This window comes from Trachurus japonicus, chromosome 11 (assembly GCF_045865225.1).
Source record: "Trachurus japonicus isolate A0001 chromosome 11, Traja_1.0".
NCBI classification, from domain to species: Eukaryota; Metazoa; Chordata; class Actinopteri; order Carangiformes; family Carangidae; genus Trachurus; species Trachurus japonicus.
This window is the reverse complement of record NC_140917.1, coordinates 12,623,497-12,640,693: the sequence shown is the minus strand read 5'-3', so window position 1 is coordinate 12,640,693 and position 17,197 is coordinate 12,623,497. Positions and strand designations below refer to the sequence as shown.

Here is a 17,197-nt window from a genome sequence, read left to right as displayed (position 1 = left end):
CAGTCTGTTTTTAAAAAGGGACCAAACATGAAACCTCAGGACACAAAACTTTAATTAAAACTTTTTTGTATTTATACAGACTTTGGTTGAATCAGCAAAAACCTGGATTGTTAATCATTTATACATTTTAAGTTACATTTTCACACACATCAATATGAAAACAAACTGGAGGTACAGACACACAGCACACTTTACACTCTGTTGGTTTGTTTAATGAGTTTAAACATGAAATATGACTATGGAAGAAAAACCTTGTGTTCTGTGTGTTTAAATTATATTTTCCTTCAATTCCTCCAATTAAAAAAAAAAACCAGCTGATTTTTTAAAGTTAAAGTGTATCCAGGGGTTTAAAAATCAAAAGTGAAGATAAGAAATCTAAAACAATAAAAATCAGCTTCAACATATACAAACTTTTCTTCACCATTAACAAAATAAAAATAATAAAAACCTTAAAAAATACCCTCAGTCCCGATTGGCCGACCACTGCAAGAGGCGGGTCTTCGGGTTAATGACATCATCTGTCACTTCAGAGAGCTCGAGCTCGAAACAGTCTCTGTCGTCTCATTGGCTGAGATGAAGCTGTCAGTTGATCGGCTCGTAGGCCGTCGACGAGTCCGCCGCCCGCTTGCGTGCGCAGACACAGAGTCCGCCCAGCAGCAGGAGGACGATGGGCGTTCCCATACCGACCGCCATGATGGCGATAACCAGCGGAGAGAAGGAGTCGACGGGAGGAGAGCCGACGCCGACCAGCACCGTCCTGAAGGACAGGAAGTGACAGTTAATCTACAGGTTAACGACACCGATCAGAAACAATCAATATGAAGTATATTTCTGCATATTTAGGTGAAGGCTGGTAACTTAAACCACAGCTGTTTTGTTTATTCATTTATTTATTTTATTCATTATTATTACTATTATCGTTTTATTCAGTTATTCTACCTTGTTCTATTTCTTCTTTATCACAATACTTTCTCTTCTGTATTTTCTTCTCCTTCAGAGCAGTGGTTGTCAAACTTTTTTACACCAAGGACGGACCCCTAAACCGACACAAATTATTGAATAACGTTACTTTTTTTTAGCCAATTTACGTTCAAATTAGGGCCAACGGTGTCAAGTTTTGGAAAAATTTAGAGAAATTTCTGCAAAAAAATGTAATATTTGTGGAAAATAGTGGTAAGAGAAAGAAAGAAAGGTTGGGGACCCCCTTGAACCTTCTCAAGGACCTCTGAGGATATGGGATCATGGGGTGGGAGAGAGAGGATTTACTGAATTTGTAATTTGTATATGTGTTCAACTAAAAAATGCCAATAAACAGACTTCAAAAAAAGAAAAAGAAATAATCAATATATGAACAAGACCACTGACCAGCTGAGGAAGCGAGTGCTGTCGTAGAACGGTTCCCCTGCGAGGCCGAAGCTCACGTTGAGTCCGTAACCCTCTGGATCAGAGTAGAAGCCCCGGACCAGACCGGATGCCGCCGCCATCGTCTCGTTGCTCTGAGGCCGGGGGTCGGAGTGGCGGCACGGCGTGGCGTCCTCCGTGACGGGGCGAGGCCGACGGTACGCCACCGGCTTCCACTGGACGTAACCCAGAACGTCAGAGCTGCCGTTCACCGACGAAACCCACTGAGACACCTGAGACGTCAAAGGGTCAGAGAGGTTCATTATCTTTAAACATCTGGTGATCTGCAACATTTATTCATTTATTAACAATCAATCTGCTGATGTTTTTCCCCAGTAAACCGACTGATCAGTGCAGCTAAACATCAAACACGTCCCCGCTTGTCTTTCAGAGTCCAAGTGATGTGTTCAGGCGTGACTGGACCAACCATCAATTGATCAACCACATTAAACACTAGGGCTAAAAGATCGATCAAAGAATTTTATCTTTCAAATGAAGATCAATATGAATCGCAAAGTCAATTTTTTTAAAGGGATAGTTAAACATTTTGGCAAATTGGCCCATTGCCATAATCCCTATAGTTTTAGGAGTAGGTTCGTTACCTTTAATTGTCGGTGCAAGCTGTTTTTTATTCACCACGCTATGAGATCATAACAGAACGTTACGAGACAGAGTTGTTTTCGAGGTAACTGCAGAGACTGCTTGCTGAAAAACTGCCCCCGACGGGAACGCGCATCAGCGGTTTTGCATGAATTTTTCTCTAAAACAACTCCATCTCGTAATGTCCCGTTATTATCTCATAGCGTGGTGAATGTGCAGGTCACAACTTGTCCACCAGAGCGTTGTGGAGTTGTTGGATTGTGTATTTGATGAGTTTGATGAAGGAAACCAAGAAATCCCATTAGCCTCCGTAGCGTAGCTCTGAGCAGCTCACGGCTCTGCTCCGCCGTTCTAAAAATAGCTTGCACCGACAATTAAAGGTAACAAACCTACTGCTAAAACTATAGTGATTATGGCAATGGGCCAATTTGCCAAAATGTTGAACTATCCCTTTAAACCCAGCCCTATTAAAGCAGTACTAAAGAACTTTCAGTTTTGGTTGAGTTTGGCGGCGCCTGTGGACCAAAGCGGTAGTGTTTTGCCTGAAGGAAGACTCCATTTCCCATGAACACTAGCGTGAAGCCCTGTAAATATCCTGCATTAAAATTAACAGAAGACATCAAAACTAAGTTTCTGTTTCCAGTGGATCATTTCAAAGTGAAAACACAAACATAATCCATTGCTAAAGTGCCGTTTTGCCTGTTCCCTCCTTGTTGTGACTCGCAAAAGTGAAAGTGAAACTTAAAGTCCCACTCCCGCGACCCTTTTCGGCCATTTTAAAACCAGCTCATTAGCCATGCACATTAGCAATGTACCTCTGGGGGGTGGGCGGAGACTGCGCTGCTCTGCACCCGCCCAGCCACCTCCTCGCACCCCACCCCCCCGCTTGCTGACAGCTGGACATTGTATAATTACAGATTCAGCGCGTTTAGCGTAAAACTCCACACTGGGATTCGATCCCAGACTGGAACATAGTCCTTGCTCACAGTGCAAGCTGCTCTACCAGGTGAGCTATACCTGTTATACCTCGACAGCTACACCGAGCTGTGAAGGCTTTCACCTCTGAGCCAGATGCAGAGCGGGGCGGGAGCTTGTAGCACTAGTGCCCTCCCCTGGAGCTGTGACACCCTCAACTCCAGTCTTCCTGAAACTGCCAGTTCGCGTCTGCCATTGGTTCACAGCAGTTTGAAGGCAGAAAAACTCTGAAATGCAATTTTGCACTTCCTTCTCTGCTGATAAGTGCTCTAACACAAGAAAAATGCCACAGGAACATGTGAAAAGCTCAGAAAACACGATTTTCACGGGAGTGGGTCTTTAAGTGAGAGCAGGGTTCCTACCATGCTCCTCAAAGCTGCTTAGTGCCAGAGAAAGAGATACAGACCCCCTCAGGCCACGACAGAGGTGTCATTCAACTTGTTGTAAGTCGATGTATCATCACAAAAGTTATGAAAATATTTTATGAAGGTTGAAAAGTTACTTAGTGCTGGTTTAAACCCCTTGTGTGGAAGTATTCATTACCTTGAATATCGACGGCGTATACTCGTCATCGATGGATTGAAGGACGTCCACTCTGCTCAGAGGATTAGCCCCGCCCACCGCCTCCAGCTCCAACATGAACCTCGAATGATTCGCCCGCGGCAACAAACCGTCGATCCACACCTTCACCTGGGAGGAGTTGGCCGTGTGTATGAGGCGGGGCCAGGACTGATCACGGCCCTCCGAATCAAACACGGACAACTGTGGAGAAAAAAAAAACACAGAGCTGAAAGAATCTATAAACGATTTGTCTTATTGATCATGTGGTTAAAGGACAATTCCAGGCGAATTCAACTCGGGGGTGTATGTTCATATCATTTTAGGTCTAAAAGAAGGAATCTGAAGATTTTCAGTTTAATTGCTCCTGTTTAGCGGTAGTTGCGTCTGTCCCCGCATCGCCACGGCAGCAATGAATGGGAGTGGATGTAAGTTCCGCTGTTTAGGCTGTTGACAGCCCTCAAAGCCGCAATTTTTTTCCACAGACAGCGTCAGATGGAGACTCAAACACGCACCGACAAGTTTATTTACTTCAAGCAAGCCGACATGTTTGTAAAACTAGATCTAATTCAAAGTCTCCCGGAGTCTCGCGCGAGACCCAGTTGCCGTGCGCGGTGTGTTCAGGTGCAGTGGGAAAAGCTACCGTTTGTGTCATAAACACAGGAATATCAACTCTTTACTTGCTTCAAGTAAAAAAAACTTCTCGGCGCATCTTTGAGTAGCCACCTGACGCTGTCTGTGGAAAAAAATGTACACTTGAAGCAAGTAAAGAGTTGATATTCCTGTGTTTATGACACAAGCGGTAGCTCCTACTGCGCCTGAATACACCAGCACTGCAACTTCGGGCTCGCGCGAGACTCCGGGAGACTTTGAATTAGATCGACTTTTACAAAACATGCCGGCTTGCTTGAAGTAAATAAACTTCTCGGTGCATGTTTGAGTAGCCATCTGATGCTGTCTGTGGAAAAAAAATGTGGCTTTGAGGGCTGGAAACAGCCTAAACAGCGGAACTTACATCCACTCCCATTCATTGCTGCCGTGGCGACGCAGGGACAGACGCAACTACCGCAAAACAGGAGCGATTAAACTGAAAATCTTTAGATTCATTCTTTTAGACCTAAAATGATATGAAAATACACCCCTGAGTTGAATTCGCCTGGAATTGTCCTTTAACAGCTCAGTTCATTCACATCAATACAACCCCGACCAAAACACGAGACAGCGACGATGATGTCATCACCTTTAACAAAATGTCAGAAACAAACTAAATATTTGTGTTAAATCATATTTTTGCACAAAGTTAACATTAGATTAAAATAACAATAAACCCCACAGGTTCACATGTCGGACGTTAAAGGTCATGTGACCCTGGTGTCGCCGTGACGACGGTAAGCTCAGCTGTTCGTATGTAGCCTATATGTGGATGTCCGACCTGAAGGCAGAACGACTCCTTGGTGGCGCCGGCGGCCGATCCGCAGAGCAGAGAGACGGGACCCGACAGGTTGAGACGAGACCAGGTGAAGTCCTGCAGCTCGTACGGAGGGAGGAGGTCAGAGGTCGGATCGGCCGTGTCGTTGACGTCGTCGTACTCCCAAAGCTGAGGGAGAAAGAATGAAAACATTAGAGATCCAGATTTTATTTTTCTCTCTGTACATCAAAGAATTTAAAAACAGAGCAAAAGTGTATTGATAATATTCTTTAACAAACTATTTCTGGTTCTCTGCAGATTTAAGGTGGACAGACGAGATGTTAAGGTGGATGTTTCTGACCCTGCGAAAGACGATGGCGGAGCTGTACTGGATGCTGCTCTCTGGCTCCACCCTCACACTGCCGCTGGTGTTACGAGCCAAAAACGGCGTCCAATCGACCTTAAAGATAGAAAACAAAGCAGAATATTAAAGGGATAGTTCAACATTTTGGCAAATTGGCCCATTGCCATAATCCCGATAGTTTTTAGCAGTAGGTTTGTTACCTTTAATTGTCGATGCAAGCTATTTTTAGAACGGCGGAGCAGAGCCGTGAGCTGCTCAGAGCTACGCTACGGAGGCTAATGGAATTTTCAATTTCAATTTCAAAAACTTTATTATCCACAGAGTGAAAATTCCTCTTTGGTTTCACCATAGACATGTCTCACAAAACAGAACACAATGACACAGTAAAAAACATTTCAAGGATAAAAAAAAAATATATATAAAATAGCCTACGGCAGTAACTGTACTTCACACATCACACATTCAAGTAGGCCCACATAATTTCATAAAGCACACCACAGTACGAACCTGTGCAGCTGTGTTTTTTTGTTTTTTTCTTGGTTTCCCTCATCAAACTTATCAAATACACAATCCAACAACTCCAAAACGCTCTGGTGGACAAGTTGTGACCTGCACATTCACCACGCTATGAGATAATAACAGAACGTTACGAGACAGAGTTGTTTTCGAGGTAAATTCATGCAAAACCGCTGATGCGCGTTGCCTTCAGATGCAGTTTTTCAGCAAGCAGTCTCTGCATTTCCCTCTAAAACAACTCCGTCTCGTAAAGTTCTGTTATTATCTCATAGCGTGGTGAATGTGCAGGTCACAACTTGTCCACCAGAGCGTTTTGGAGTTGTTGGATTGTGTATTGGTGAATTTGACTATAGGGAGTATCATGGCACTGGGCCAGTTTGCCAAAATGTTGAATTATCCCTCTAAGAAAACATGTGAATGTGCCGCAGCAGCACGTGTGACTCTGTGGTTTCAAGTTTGTTTGTTTTTTACCTCCAGAGTAGACGAGGTAGAGTTGGTGTGGACGAGCAGCACGGTCGGCGCTCCCACGGTGCAGTACAAGTAGTGCAGAGTGTCGTTGTCTCCCACAGCTCGCAGGTGCAGCAGGTCGCCACCAGGCGGGAGCTCAGGCGCACCGGGGTTCAGCTGCACTGACACCTGAAGGAGGGAGGAAGAAGAACTGAGGTCACATCATCATCAATCAATCATTACTGATCAAAGGCCAACTATGACTGATTGATCAATGGCTCATTTTACTAAAGAGGTTCTACTCATTTTCTCTAACTTTGTGGAGTCACATTAAAACATTTCTCTTTAAATAAACTCTTTCTTGCAAAATGATGGTCTCCCTCCTTTATGGTAAATTAAAGCAGAAGCTTCAACCTTTCACTTCCAGAATAAATCTAAAAGTTAACAACCTACTTGTTGCCCTTTTTTTTGGCTTTTAGGTTGCCTTTAACATCTGACCAGGGACAACGGACGAAAACAAGCCTTGTTGGCTAACTCTGGCCCACTTACAGTTTTTCTTTTAACTCTGTTGATTAGTGGTGCACTGTCCCTATGGAATAAACTAATAAATAAATAAATACTTCAAGGTGAACATCAATTGAAACTAGATGTTTTTCTGTGTCATATTAACTCTCTGTGTCTTACACTGGTTCACTACTTCATTAGTTTACCTTGACTTTTAATGACATGTTAGTGATCTATTGTTTCTAACATTTTATCAGAGGTAAACAAAATGAAAATCAATACTTCTTTCCGTTTTTAACAGGTTTAACATGAAAAATCTCAGAAATATTCTCTTTGGTTTAAAAAAAACCTCAGGAATTTCCTCTTTGGTTTAAATATAAAAAAAAAGTCAAATATTTCTCTGTGTAATTAAAGTGGCAAATTAAACTACATGAAACATTTTCTGTGTTAAATAATCTGCATTAACCACAAGCGGGAAGCCTCAACAGTTTAACACCCGACTTTAAGGTCAAAATGTATTTTTACAGCATTAAAAAGAGACTTTTGGAGGTTGATGTTCATCGGAACTGTACAACAACACTTTCACTTCCTCTGCTCTCTCTCTCCTTCCGCGTCTCTACCTCGATGTTTTCCGACACTTCCGGGTTTTACTTTGAATATTTGCTTTTTCCTCACCTGTCGTTTGAAAGTTTCTCCTCCGCCGAACCAGGCGAGACACGAGCTAAAAACAGAAAAGAGAAAAATCACCGAACCGACTCCACAACATCTCACCGCGGCCGCCATCTTTGTTGTTGCTGCGGAGCCGCGGGTCACGTGACCACTTCCTTCATATGTCAGCTGACCGCGGAGGCCCCGCCCACCGCCAAACACGGCCCCGTTTCTAAAGACTCATGTGGTAAAAACTAACTTTTTGTTGATATTTTTATAAACAAATCTGACCGCAATAATGTGTCCACTATCAACAGTTAATTTTATAAAAGCTGGATAAATAATGTAAATGTTTTATAATGATCATACAACTATAACTGTTCATCGCAGCAACAGGTATTTCAATAAATCCTCGTTTTTAAATGTAAATGCCATTTTCCCAACATTAATTTCTGTAAAACCAATAACTTTGCTCAAAGTAAATTTAAAATGAAACCATTGTAGCCAACTATTCCCCTCATACAAATAATAACAGCATTTATTTCATGTTTTTACATGTTACATGTTCATGGGTTTTATTGTGTCGTTTTCTGTATTTAATAAGTAATCAGAACAGTTTAAATGAATTAAGCTGCAGCCATTGGGGCATGCCCATCCCCCTCTCTCTGGCTCCCCATTTCCTGTCTTTCACAACTCTACTATCGATTAAGGACAAAAAGGCCCCAAAAAATACTTAAAAAACATAAAGACATGTATGAAGACAACTTCAGCTGCAGCTTCAACAAAGATGAGATGTCAGAAACATGAGGAAGAATGAGAACAGGCCAGAAACATGTTTCTAACTTTGACTTTATTGACGGATTTATTAAGTTTCAGTGAGTCGTATGGTCCCCACACACACACATGCATACACACAAACAAACATAGAGAAACACACACACACTCAGACTGTCGGAGTGACTCTGATGTTGATCTGGATCGACGTGGATCTACTCGGCTCCTTGTCCTCCCATCTGCTCGTCTTTGTCTTTCTTCTTGTGACCAGAGACGATGTCATCGATGCGCAGCAACAAGATGGCCGTCTGAAAAACACAAGTCCAGCATCGTCAGTGGTGATGAGCATCGATAGAAATAACGGTCAAGTTCATAGTTATGTCGAGAAATAACGATTGATTACGTAGAAATAGCTCAGAAATAATTGATTGTAATTGACATTTGCAACGAGTTGGTGGAGAAAAATTCTGGTCTTTCCCCAAAAATTTTGATCTTTATGAAAAACATGATATTACTATGAAATGACCATTACTTTTAGGCTGACTTTACTACGCAATTAATTGTTATTTCTTGACATTATCACATAATTAGCGGCCTGTAAATTAAAGGGTTACCGATTTTCTTTCTGTAAACACATGCTGTCAAATTGTTCGGAAAAATTTCTTTTTCCGAATGAGCCTGTTCCGATTAAAATTTTCTTATCGACGTGTTTACATGACGCAGTTTTATTCGGATCGGAGTTTATTCCTATTTCATTCCGATCATTTTGGCTAGTATCAGGTTTTACGTCCTCACCTCGACAGCGGTCTTGTAGGTCTGAGCTTTAACGGCGAGCGGCTCCCAGATTCCCATGGACGTCATGTCGGACAAAACGCCAGTCTCTCCGTCCACACCCCAACACACGCTGTTGTCCTGAGTGTGTTTCGCCTGAAGGCAGAGACAAAGAGACAAAGGATGAAATAGTTTGTGACATTATAAATAAAGTTTTGTACTTGAAAACTCAGATTAGAGATTATAAATAACAGTGGTTACAGAGAACACACAAACCCCTTATTCTCAAAATCAAAAATACTGAAACTCACTGATCTGGTACACACACAAATCATGTACAGGGCAACAAATAACATACTACCAGTAAATATTCAAGCATGTTTTTTTCTGGGAGAAGGGGGATATAATCTGAGGGGGGAACTGAATCTAAAACATCTGTATGCACGCACAACTTTAAAAACATTTTGCATTTCAATATGTGGAGTGAAACTGTGGAGCAGACTAGCGGAGGAGCTCAGACAATGTCCAACCATGAGCAACTTCAAACAGCGGTACAAACAGACGGTATTTACAAGGTACAGGGAAGAAGAGGGGTATGACAAACATTAAGGTTTTCACACTTTTGCCATACTTGTCAACTTATTGTATTTATTTTGACACAAGCAGTCATGGTGTTGTTGTTTGTTGGTGTTTTTTTTTAATACTCTCAACAAAAACAAAAAAAAACAAAAAAGAAAACAGGATATACAGGAAGTAAGATAACCTAAAGTACTAGGTACTATGTGGAGAAAGGGTAGGAATCAATAAGATGATGCTTCTTCCTACTCCTTTTCAAACATACAAAGGTTTTTATCGACTAGTGCTTCGAGTGTAATATGTTATTCACATGTTTGAAATAAAGTATTCATTCATTCATTCTTAAATTAAGTTTTATTGAGCCTACCCTCAGTGATGTGAGCACTCGGATGGTGGAGGCTCCACAGTTCTGGATCAGGGTCCGGGGGATGACCTCCAGGGCCTGCGCCACAGCGCGGTACGGCCACTGCTCGACGCCGGTCAGAGCGCGGGAACGCTCCGTCAGACGCTTCGACACCGCCATCTCCGCGGCGCCACCGCCCGGCAACAGGAAGGGGTCCAGCAGCACGTTACGACACACCTGCATGGCGTCCTGCAGGTTCCTCTCTACCTCCTGGGGATCAGAGAGAGAGAGAGAGAGAGAGAGGGGGTCAGTGAGCGGCGCCGTGTGTCACAACGCTGACGAGGATCAGTGGTTTTATAGATCGTGGCGGGTAAAGATGGCGGCGGCGGCGGCAACCACTCACAGCGAGGATCTCCTTGCTCGCTCCTCTCAGCAGGATGGTGCAGGCTTTGGGATCTTTACACTCGGTGACGAAGGTGAAATACTCGTCGCCGATCTTCTTCACCTCAAACAGCCCCGCCCCCAAACCAACGTCTTCCTCGCGCAGCTCGTCGGTCCGACTGACGATACGAGCGCCGCACGCCCTGAGAGAGAGAAACGAGAGAGAGAGAGATTACTAACTATCTGGACTGGATCCAAGAAGCCGCTGTTGCTGCCGTGTGACATCACAACGTCCTACTGAACGCTGATTGGACCGCTGGTTTTTACCATTCACTTCATGTCTCGTATATATTTATTTATTTTCTTGGTTTGAGATGCCAGACTTCGTTTTGTATTATCCAAGGTCAATGTTCTGACTGTAATTGGAACTTTTCAATAAAGTTTTGAAAAAAAAAGGACCGCTGGTTTACCTGGCGATGCGGTTGTTGTCAGTCTTCCTCACACGGCGGATGGCGGTGATGTTCGCCTTCACCAGGTAGTGCTGAGCCAGATCTGGAGACACAGAACCGGTTGTTGGTGTCGTTTAGTTTATTTGCACATAAAAAACTATGAAAATAATGAAACTAAACATTGTGCAGGAAGAGGTGGAAGCCAAAAAAGAATTGTGGTGGTAAAAAAAAAAAGATAATACAGAAATTCATAACATAAAAAAAAAGAGAAAACAATTAAATATAAAATGAAAGATAAATATTAACAGATCCAGAGGTGCTACAAATCTTTACTGAAGATTAATCTACACTACAGATCTATCTATAATCTACACATTATTATTTATTCTTTAGTTTTTAGTTTCTGCATCATAAAAATTAGTGTGAGTGAACCCGTCAGGATGAAGTTTATATCTGATTTTAAACATGTTGCCAATTATTCAACGCATGAGTGCTGTTGTATTGTGGCTCGGATCCAGATGTGCTGTGCAGTACCTGAGATTCCCTTCTCAGTGAAGACCAGGTCTGGTTTGATGCGGATGATGTCCTCACAGATCTGCTGGATGTACTCCTCCTCCATCTGCAGGATCCTGGCAAAGTCCTCCTCCTTACTGATCTCTATGTCGGTCTACAGGGGGTAAAACAGATAGATAGATAGGTAGATAGATAGATAGGTAGATAGATAGATAGATAGATAGATAGATAGATAGATAGATAGATAGATAGATAGATAGATAGATAGATAGATAGATAGATAGATAGATAGATAGATAGATAGATAGATAGATAGATAGATGTAAGATAGAGTAACTTATTGCTTTATTTAAAATGTCATTAGCAGCAGCTGAGGGAAATACATGGCAATGACAAAAACACAAATCACAGAAACACAGAAATATCTAAAATTACATCAAACACAAGTATAAACACAACAAATATGTAGGTAAAAGGTGCATGTAAAAAGCTGTATTGCAGTGGGTATGAATGATTTTTGAGACAGGTGTGAGGACAGCGTGTCAATAGTGGTGAGCATCGTCACCAGCCTCATGATTCATCAGTCTACGATTCGGTTCGATTCGATGATACAAAGCATCAAGATGCATCACATCCTCAAGTTTCTATGTTGCCACAAATGGCTTTTTCATTATTCAGAGTGGCGGTCCGCCATTCCTAAATCCTAGCCGCCGCGCCCTCAAAAAAATGCAGGGTCGAGAACTCGCGACTACTAAGGTAAACTACAGGTAACTATCTTGCTCAGTATCTACTCTTTGCACCTCGATGACGGACCACAGCGTGTTTTTCCACACAGCATCATTTAACTCAGGTGACAGAATAACAACAGTCTCAGTACAGATCAGTGGTCGCTGTTGCCGGTGTGGTTTTAAAATTAGCGGGTTTGATTCTCGTGTTGGACGTCGCGTCGCACTAGTGCTAGTGGAAAAGCAAAACAAGGAAACAAAAAAAAACGGAGTGTCTCAGTCCACTGGGCTTATAAATAAACATTGATGATTATTATTATTGTAGCCCATAAGCTTAACACAACACACCCCAATAATGTTGCAATCGCACAAGGGCGGGGGCGGGGGAACACTGACCGGCCTCACGTTTCAATTGAATTCAATTAGTCTGCAATTCGGTTCGATTCGATTATACAAAGCATCACACGGCGTTTTCATTATTTAACAAAAAAAGTCTGATAATTACGACCAATATGCGTCGACTCAGAATCGTCCCATTAGGAATCTCGATGCGTTACTTTAGCCGCCCCTAAGTGTCAATGTGACAAGATGTCGGTGCGGTACCTGGCTCTCTCCCTTCTTGTACTCCAGAGAACAGTCCAGCAGGACGATGCGAGGGTCTTTGATCATGCGTTTCATCCTGGGGTGGGTCACGTCTTTGTTGACCATCACTCCTCTCAGGACACACGAGTCCTCGATGATGCCTCCTGGGACCTGGAACAGAAGTAAAGTAGTTGAATCGACAGACTGAGCAGAGTCGTGGACGGGATCTGAATCACCTGCTGCCGGTCACAGTCGTCCTGTGAAAAGCCTCGTACCTTCTCCACCTTGGCGTACTTCTTGATGTCGATCTCTTTGCGTCCGTTGTCCTCCAGCTCCACGGTGCGAACGGCGTCCAGAGCGATGCTGCAGGCCAGTTCAGACCAGCGGCTCAGAGCTTTGGTGTTGATGGCGGAGTGAACGATCTTCAGCATCATGGAGCGGTCCGACGTGTCCACGGGGGTGCTGAGGGGGGGAGGGAGGGAGGGAGGTCAACGATGATGATGATGAGGGGAATCATTGAGAGAAAATTACAGAGACAAAAGGATCTGCACAGATTTTTCTCAGGAAATTTCAGGTTTTGTAAAAGGAGAGTTATGTAAACATCTTCATCATCACTTAAAGGTCCCATATTATGAAAAACTGTTATTTTTCCTGGTCTCTACATACATAAACTGATCCTCCCTGAGCCGACCAACTCCTGGAATGAGGAAAGCAAACGGGTCCTGCATGGACTCTGCAGCCCACCGACTGGTAAACCGGTGCTCATACAGGCTGTTCAGACTCAGCTCCTGTGGTGATGTCACGACGGGAGTGAGGCCGGCCCCTCAGCGCGATAAAACGCCTACCACGTCTATTTCTATGGCTGCAGTGCACAGCAAGAAACTCCTGAGCTAAATTGATGAAATACCGACCAATTTTAAGTCATAAAGTGGTAATAATCTTTGCCATGTACAGTAACCGTGTTACTTAAAGGTGCAGGCACAGAAACAGCTTGTTCTCAGTAGAGCTCATATGAGCGACTTTTAGACAGCCGACATTCAGGACCACGGATCAGTTTGGGGCAACACATTTCGAATACAGTTTAGTTGGACATCTGACAGCTGAGTGAAATTGAGTAAAAAGAGTATAATATGGGATCTTAAAACAAAGGGAAAATTTAGGGTTCTCATTATACTCTTATTATACTGGTCCGTCCCACTTGAGATCAAATTGCGCTGCATGTGGCCCCTGAACCTCTGTCATATTGCTGCGAAAAACATTTCACTATCAGTTCTGTTTCTTTAGTTTCATTAAAACCCAGTGAAACCCAAGTCGGGTCTAATCATAGATGAGAAACGCACCTGATCTCCTTCAGAGTCTCCAACATGTCCTCCAGGGCTTGTCTGTAGGCGCTGATGATGACGGTCGGATGCATCTGCTGCTCCAGAAACTGCTCGGCCACAGACAGCATCTCCCCGGCTGAACAGACACAGACACAGTTAGAGACGAGGCTGTTAACAGCATAGCGGCTGTGACTTGACCCACAGCAGCCGACAGAGATTCAGTTCAAAACAACCAGAGGCTCAAGGTCTTATCTCAGGTTGAGATAAAGACTTCTGTATTATCATCTCATTTCAACGAAAGAAACTGATGTTAACCTTCGTATGTCAGCTTTCTGCTACAACCTCTCGTGTTACAGTCTGTTTTGACCAATGTCTTCAATCCACTGTAAAACACACTAAAAACTTTTCTTTTTTATCCAATTGTTTTTCATTTCTTGGTTACGTTGTTAGGCTTCCTTAACCATGAAAAGGTTAGATTTGTGCTAATGATGTGCTAATGATTTCAGTTTTAACTCTAACTGTTGTTTTTATCGTTATAACCGGGTCCAAACCGACACTAACAACACATGTCATAATTTTAACCAGAGCATTTTGTGATAAAAATGTTTAATTTTTGTTTAAATTCAGGTTCCTGACAAAGCCATAAAGCCTTGATGCAATAAACACATTTACATGGTACTTTTATGCATTAAAAAAAAACCTAAAAACAGGTCGGTGCCGCCCCCAACACAAGAGGAAGGTTAAAGTTCAATCCACTGTGATTAACAGGATGTTATGAACCAGAAACTAATGAACCAGCTCCTCTGATGGTTCAGTTCTCACCCAGGATGATGACGGATGTGGTCCCGTCTCCGACTTCCTCATCCTGAGTGCGGCTGATCTCGATCATCGACTTGGCTGCAGGATGCTGAACTTGGATCTGTTACCACGGAGATACACAGGTTGTTGTAATGTACGGAGCTACAGTTATGTTAATGCTTTAAACCGTGACCGGGGCAAGTCCTCCCCCCCTCTCACCTCTCTGAGGATGGCGTTTCCATCGTTAGTCATCACAATTCCTCCGGTGGGGTCGAGCAACATCTACACACACAAAGCAAAGAGTTACTTTATAAAGAAAAAGACCAAACCTCTGTCCACTGAGAGTTATCTGTGCTGTTGAACTGACTCTGATCAAACTGTCACTAGAAAACGACACATCACTGTCATTTCAGACTGGACTGTGTCACAATAGCTGCGTTTCCTTTACCACTAGAACCCAAAACTGAATATCGCAATAAAAAACTGGTAATGGAAATGTCTACATTTCGAAAAAGCCTCTAAAATATCGCTAAAACATTTGTATGCTCTCGTGAGGTGGTTTTTCAGACGTATCGATATAAAAGTGTATCGCAAAAGAGTTATGGAAACACTTATTTCGGTTCAAGAACAAAACACAGCTCATTGAACGTATCCCCGGTCATCCTGGAATTTGTTTCCAGTGTTCATCTGTGAAATCCTCATTCACTTCGGGCAATCAAGCGCTGCCTTCGTCTTCTGTTAAAATCAATAACAGCAACAGCTGAGATCACTGCTCCATCACCATGGAAACGCAGGACGCTTACATCCATCTTTCTCAAAGTGAAGTATCGCGAGACCAGACTTTGTTTCACAAAACACCCTTCAATGAAAACACTTGCAAATAGCAGTTGTACTTTTTCGAAATTTCAGAAATACTGCTTTTATTTTTTGTGAAAACCTGTGATGGAAACGCAGCTACTGTCGCTTAGTGACGTGCATATTGCTGAAGGGCCTGAGGGTTAATTAAAACAGTAATATCAGGATTTCTCACCTTCATCATGGCCCGTGGGCCGAGGCAGGTCCTGATCACATCTGCGATGGTCTGAAACACAAACAGCGTGAATGTTTAAACGTTGCTCCTGTCTCACACCTAGACAACCTCATCATGCAGCTTGGCCCCGCCTCATGCAAAACTACTGATTTTCATTTTTTCTCCTGACAGAGTCAACTGCAGCTCCTGGCTTTAACCACCTGGACAACTGAGATGAAGCTGTATCTGACCCCTCATTACTGCTACAACCAACTGGCTGGGCAGAAAATGAGCTCCATTTGAAGACGTTTATGAAGAATCTGTGCACCTACCTTTGCAGCATTGATGTTTCCAGTCTGGACTTTACGTCCTGACTCTCTCTTCACGTTCTGGTCTGCAAGAGGGGGAAAAAACAGACACACAGGTAGTTAATGTTAGTACACAACATTTACACCCAAACTAATCAGAACATGAACGGTTTATAGATAAACTGTTTCTTGTCTGCATACAACATGTATAGCAAGTCTGCCCGTCCTGGGTGAGGGATCCCTCCTCTGTTGCTCACCCTGAGGTTTCTTCTATTTCTTTTCCCTATTTAAAGGGTTTTCTTGGGAGTTTTTCCTCACTCGATGTGAGGGTCTAAGGGCAGAGGATCCTGTAAGCCCCTTGACACAAACTGCTTCTAAAAACGGGAGCTATACAAATAAAATTGCCATGCCTTGCCTATAGATACCGATACATTTTCATTACTGGTATGATATAATCTGCAGGACTGATATCAATAACGTGTCAATATATATAGAGAGGTAATTATCTGAGCATTAGATATGTTCTGCTGCTGATGGACTGTAGATGTGTGACAGTGACTGAGCTGCTTGGTTTTAACCCTGGTTGCTGCTGCAGCAACCGCTCAGTGCAAATCAACATTAACAATAAAACCAGTAACAAACTATATGCAGAGGATTTTTGTTTTTCTCTAATGAAAATGTCCAGATTGAAACTTTTATCTGGTGCTAATGAATCCAGATCAGTGAGGGTGTGGCTGATGCAAACAAAACATCATCACTTCATCACTTAATCCTTCCACATCGTTAGCCGCCGGCATTAGCAGCCGCTGACACAGTGACGGAGTTTAGCTTCATCACCCGCCGCGAAAACTTTCATTGTTCCGTAGTTAAACGAACAAACAGCTCGAAAGCGACAAAGGAGGCTAGCGGCTAACGAGCTAACTGTCTGTTCATGCTGAGTAACGGAGGAAACGTCCATTAGCTTAGCTTAGCTTAGCATAGCCTAGCTTAGCATGTCGGCGTGCTGTAACGATGCGGGGCAGCACGTGCTACACCGGGCCGCTGCGACGGTAAACAACCACAAAGCGGAGACGGTAACGGCTCCGTGTCCCGCTAAAAAACACTTTACAGCTCTAAAACATTAAATTGTGAGGGTGTTAGAGACACTTACTGAGCACTAGGACCTGTTGGCCGTACATGTTGACAGCGAGACCCGGGACAGAGGCACCGAGAAGCTTCTGGGAGG

At 43.2% G+C, this 17,197-nt stretch overlaps 2 protein-coding genes across 2 annotated transcripts; both read right to left on the bottom strand.

Moving 5' to 3' along the window:
- Positions 1-34: 34 nt before the first annotated feature.
- glmp (glycosylated lysosomal membrane protein) lies at positions 35-7,581 on the bottom strand. Its single transcript, XM_085791039.1, has 7 exons — positions 7,449-7,581; positions 6,294-6,458; positions 5,304-5,402; positions 4,967-5,131; positions 3,520-3,738; positions 1,366-1,634; positions 35-757 (listed from the first exon to the last, which is right to left on the bottom strand). Exons 1-7 carry the CDS (start codon positions 7,554-7,556, stop codon positions 583-585), a joined length of 1,200 nt encoding a protein of 399 aa, XP_085647165.1. The 5' UTR covers positions 7,557-7,581; the 3' UTR covers positions 35-582.
- A 671-nt stretch (positions 7,582-8,252) lies between these two features.
- Positions 8,253-17,197, bottom strand: cct3 (chaperonin containing TCP1, subunit 3 (gamma)). Its single transcript, XM_085791030.1, has 14 exons — positions 17,123-17,197; positions 15,997-16,058; positions 15,686-15,736; positions 14,875-14,937; positions 14,680-14,776; positions 13,876-13,993; positions 12,811-12,997; positions 12,557-12,706; positions 11,250-11,382; positions 10,737-10,818; positions 10,289-10,469; positions 9,910-10,155; positions 8,991-9,122; positions 8,253-8,503 (listed from the first exon to the last, which is right to left on the bottom strand). Exons 1-14 carry the CDS (start codon positions 17,148-17,150, stop codon positions 8,411-8,413), a joined length of 1,623 nt encoding a protein of 540 aa, XP_085647156.1. The 5' UTR covers positions 17,151-17,197; the 3' UTR covers positions 8,253-8,410.

What these genes read in the sequence shown, in the direction of transcription:
- cct3 (XM_085791030.1), bottom strand. Translation starts at nt 17,150, where the DNA reads ATGTACGGCCAACAGGTCCTAGTGCTCA. An exon ending in GCCCACGGGCCATGATGAAG is followed by an intron (nt 14,938 to 15,685) that starts GTGAGAAATCCT and finishes TTGTGTGTGTAG; the next exon opens with ATGTTGCTCGACCCCACCGG. An exon ending in CACATCCGTCATCATCCTGG is followed by an intron (nt 13,994 to 14,679) that starts GTGAGAACTGAA and finishes GTGTCTGTTCAG; the next exon opens with CCGGGGAGATGCTGTCTGTG.
- glmp (XM_085791039.1), bottom strand. Translation starts at nt 7,556, where the DNA reads ATGGCGGCCGCGGTGAGATGTTGTGGAGTCGGTTCGGTGATTTTTCTC. An exon ending in GAGAAACTTTCAAACGACAG is followed by an intron (nt 6,459 to 7,448) that starts GTGAGGAAAAAG and finishes TCCCTCCTTCAG; the next exon opens with GTGTCAGTGCAGCTGAACCC. An exon ending in AGCACTCGCTTCCTCAGCTG is followed by an intron (nt 758 to 1,365) that starts GTCAGTGGTCTT and finishes CCTGTCCTTCAG; the next exon opens with GACGGTGCTGGTCGGCGTCG.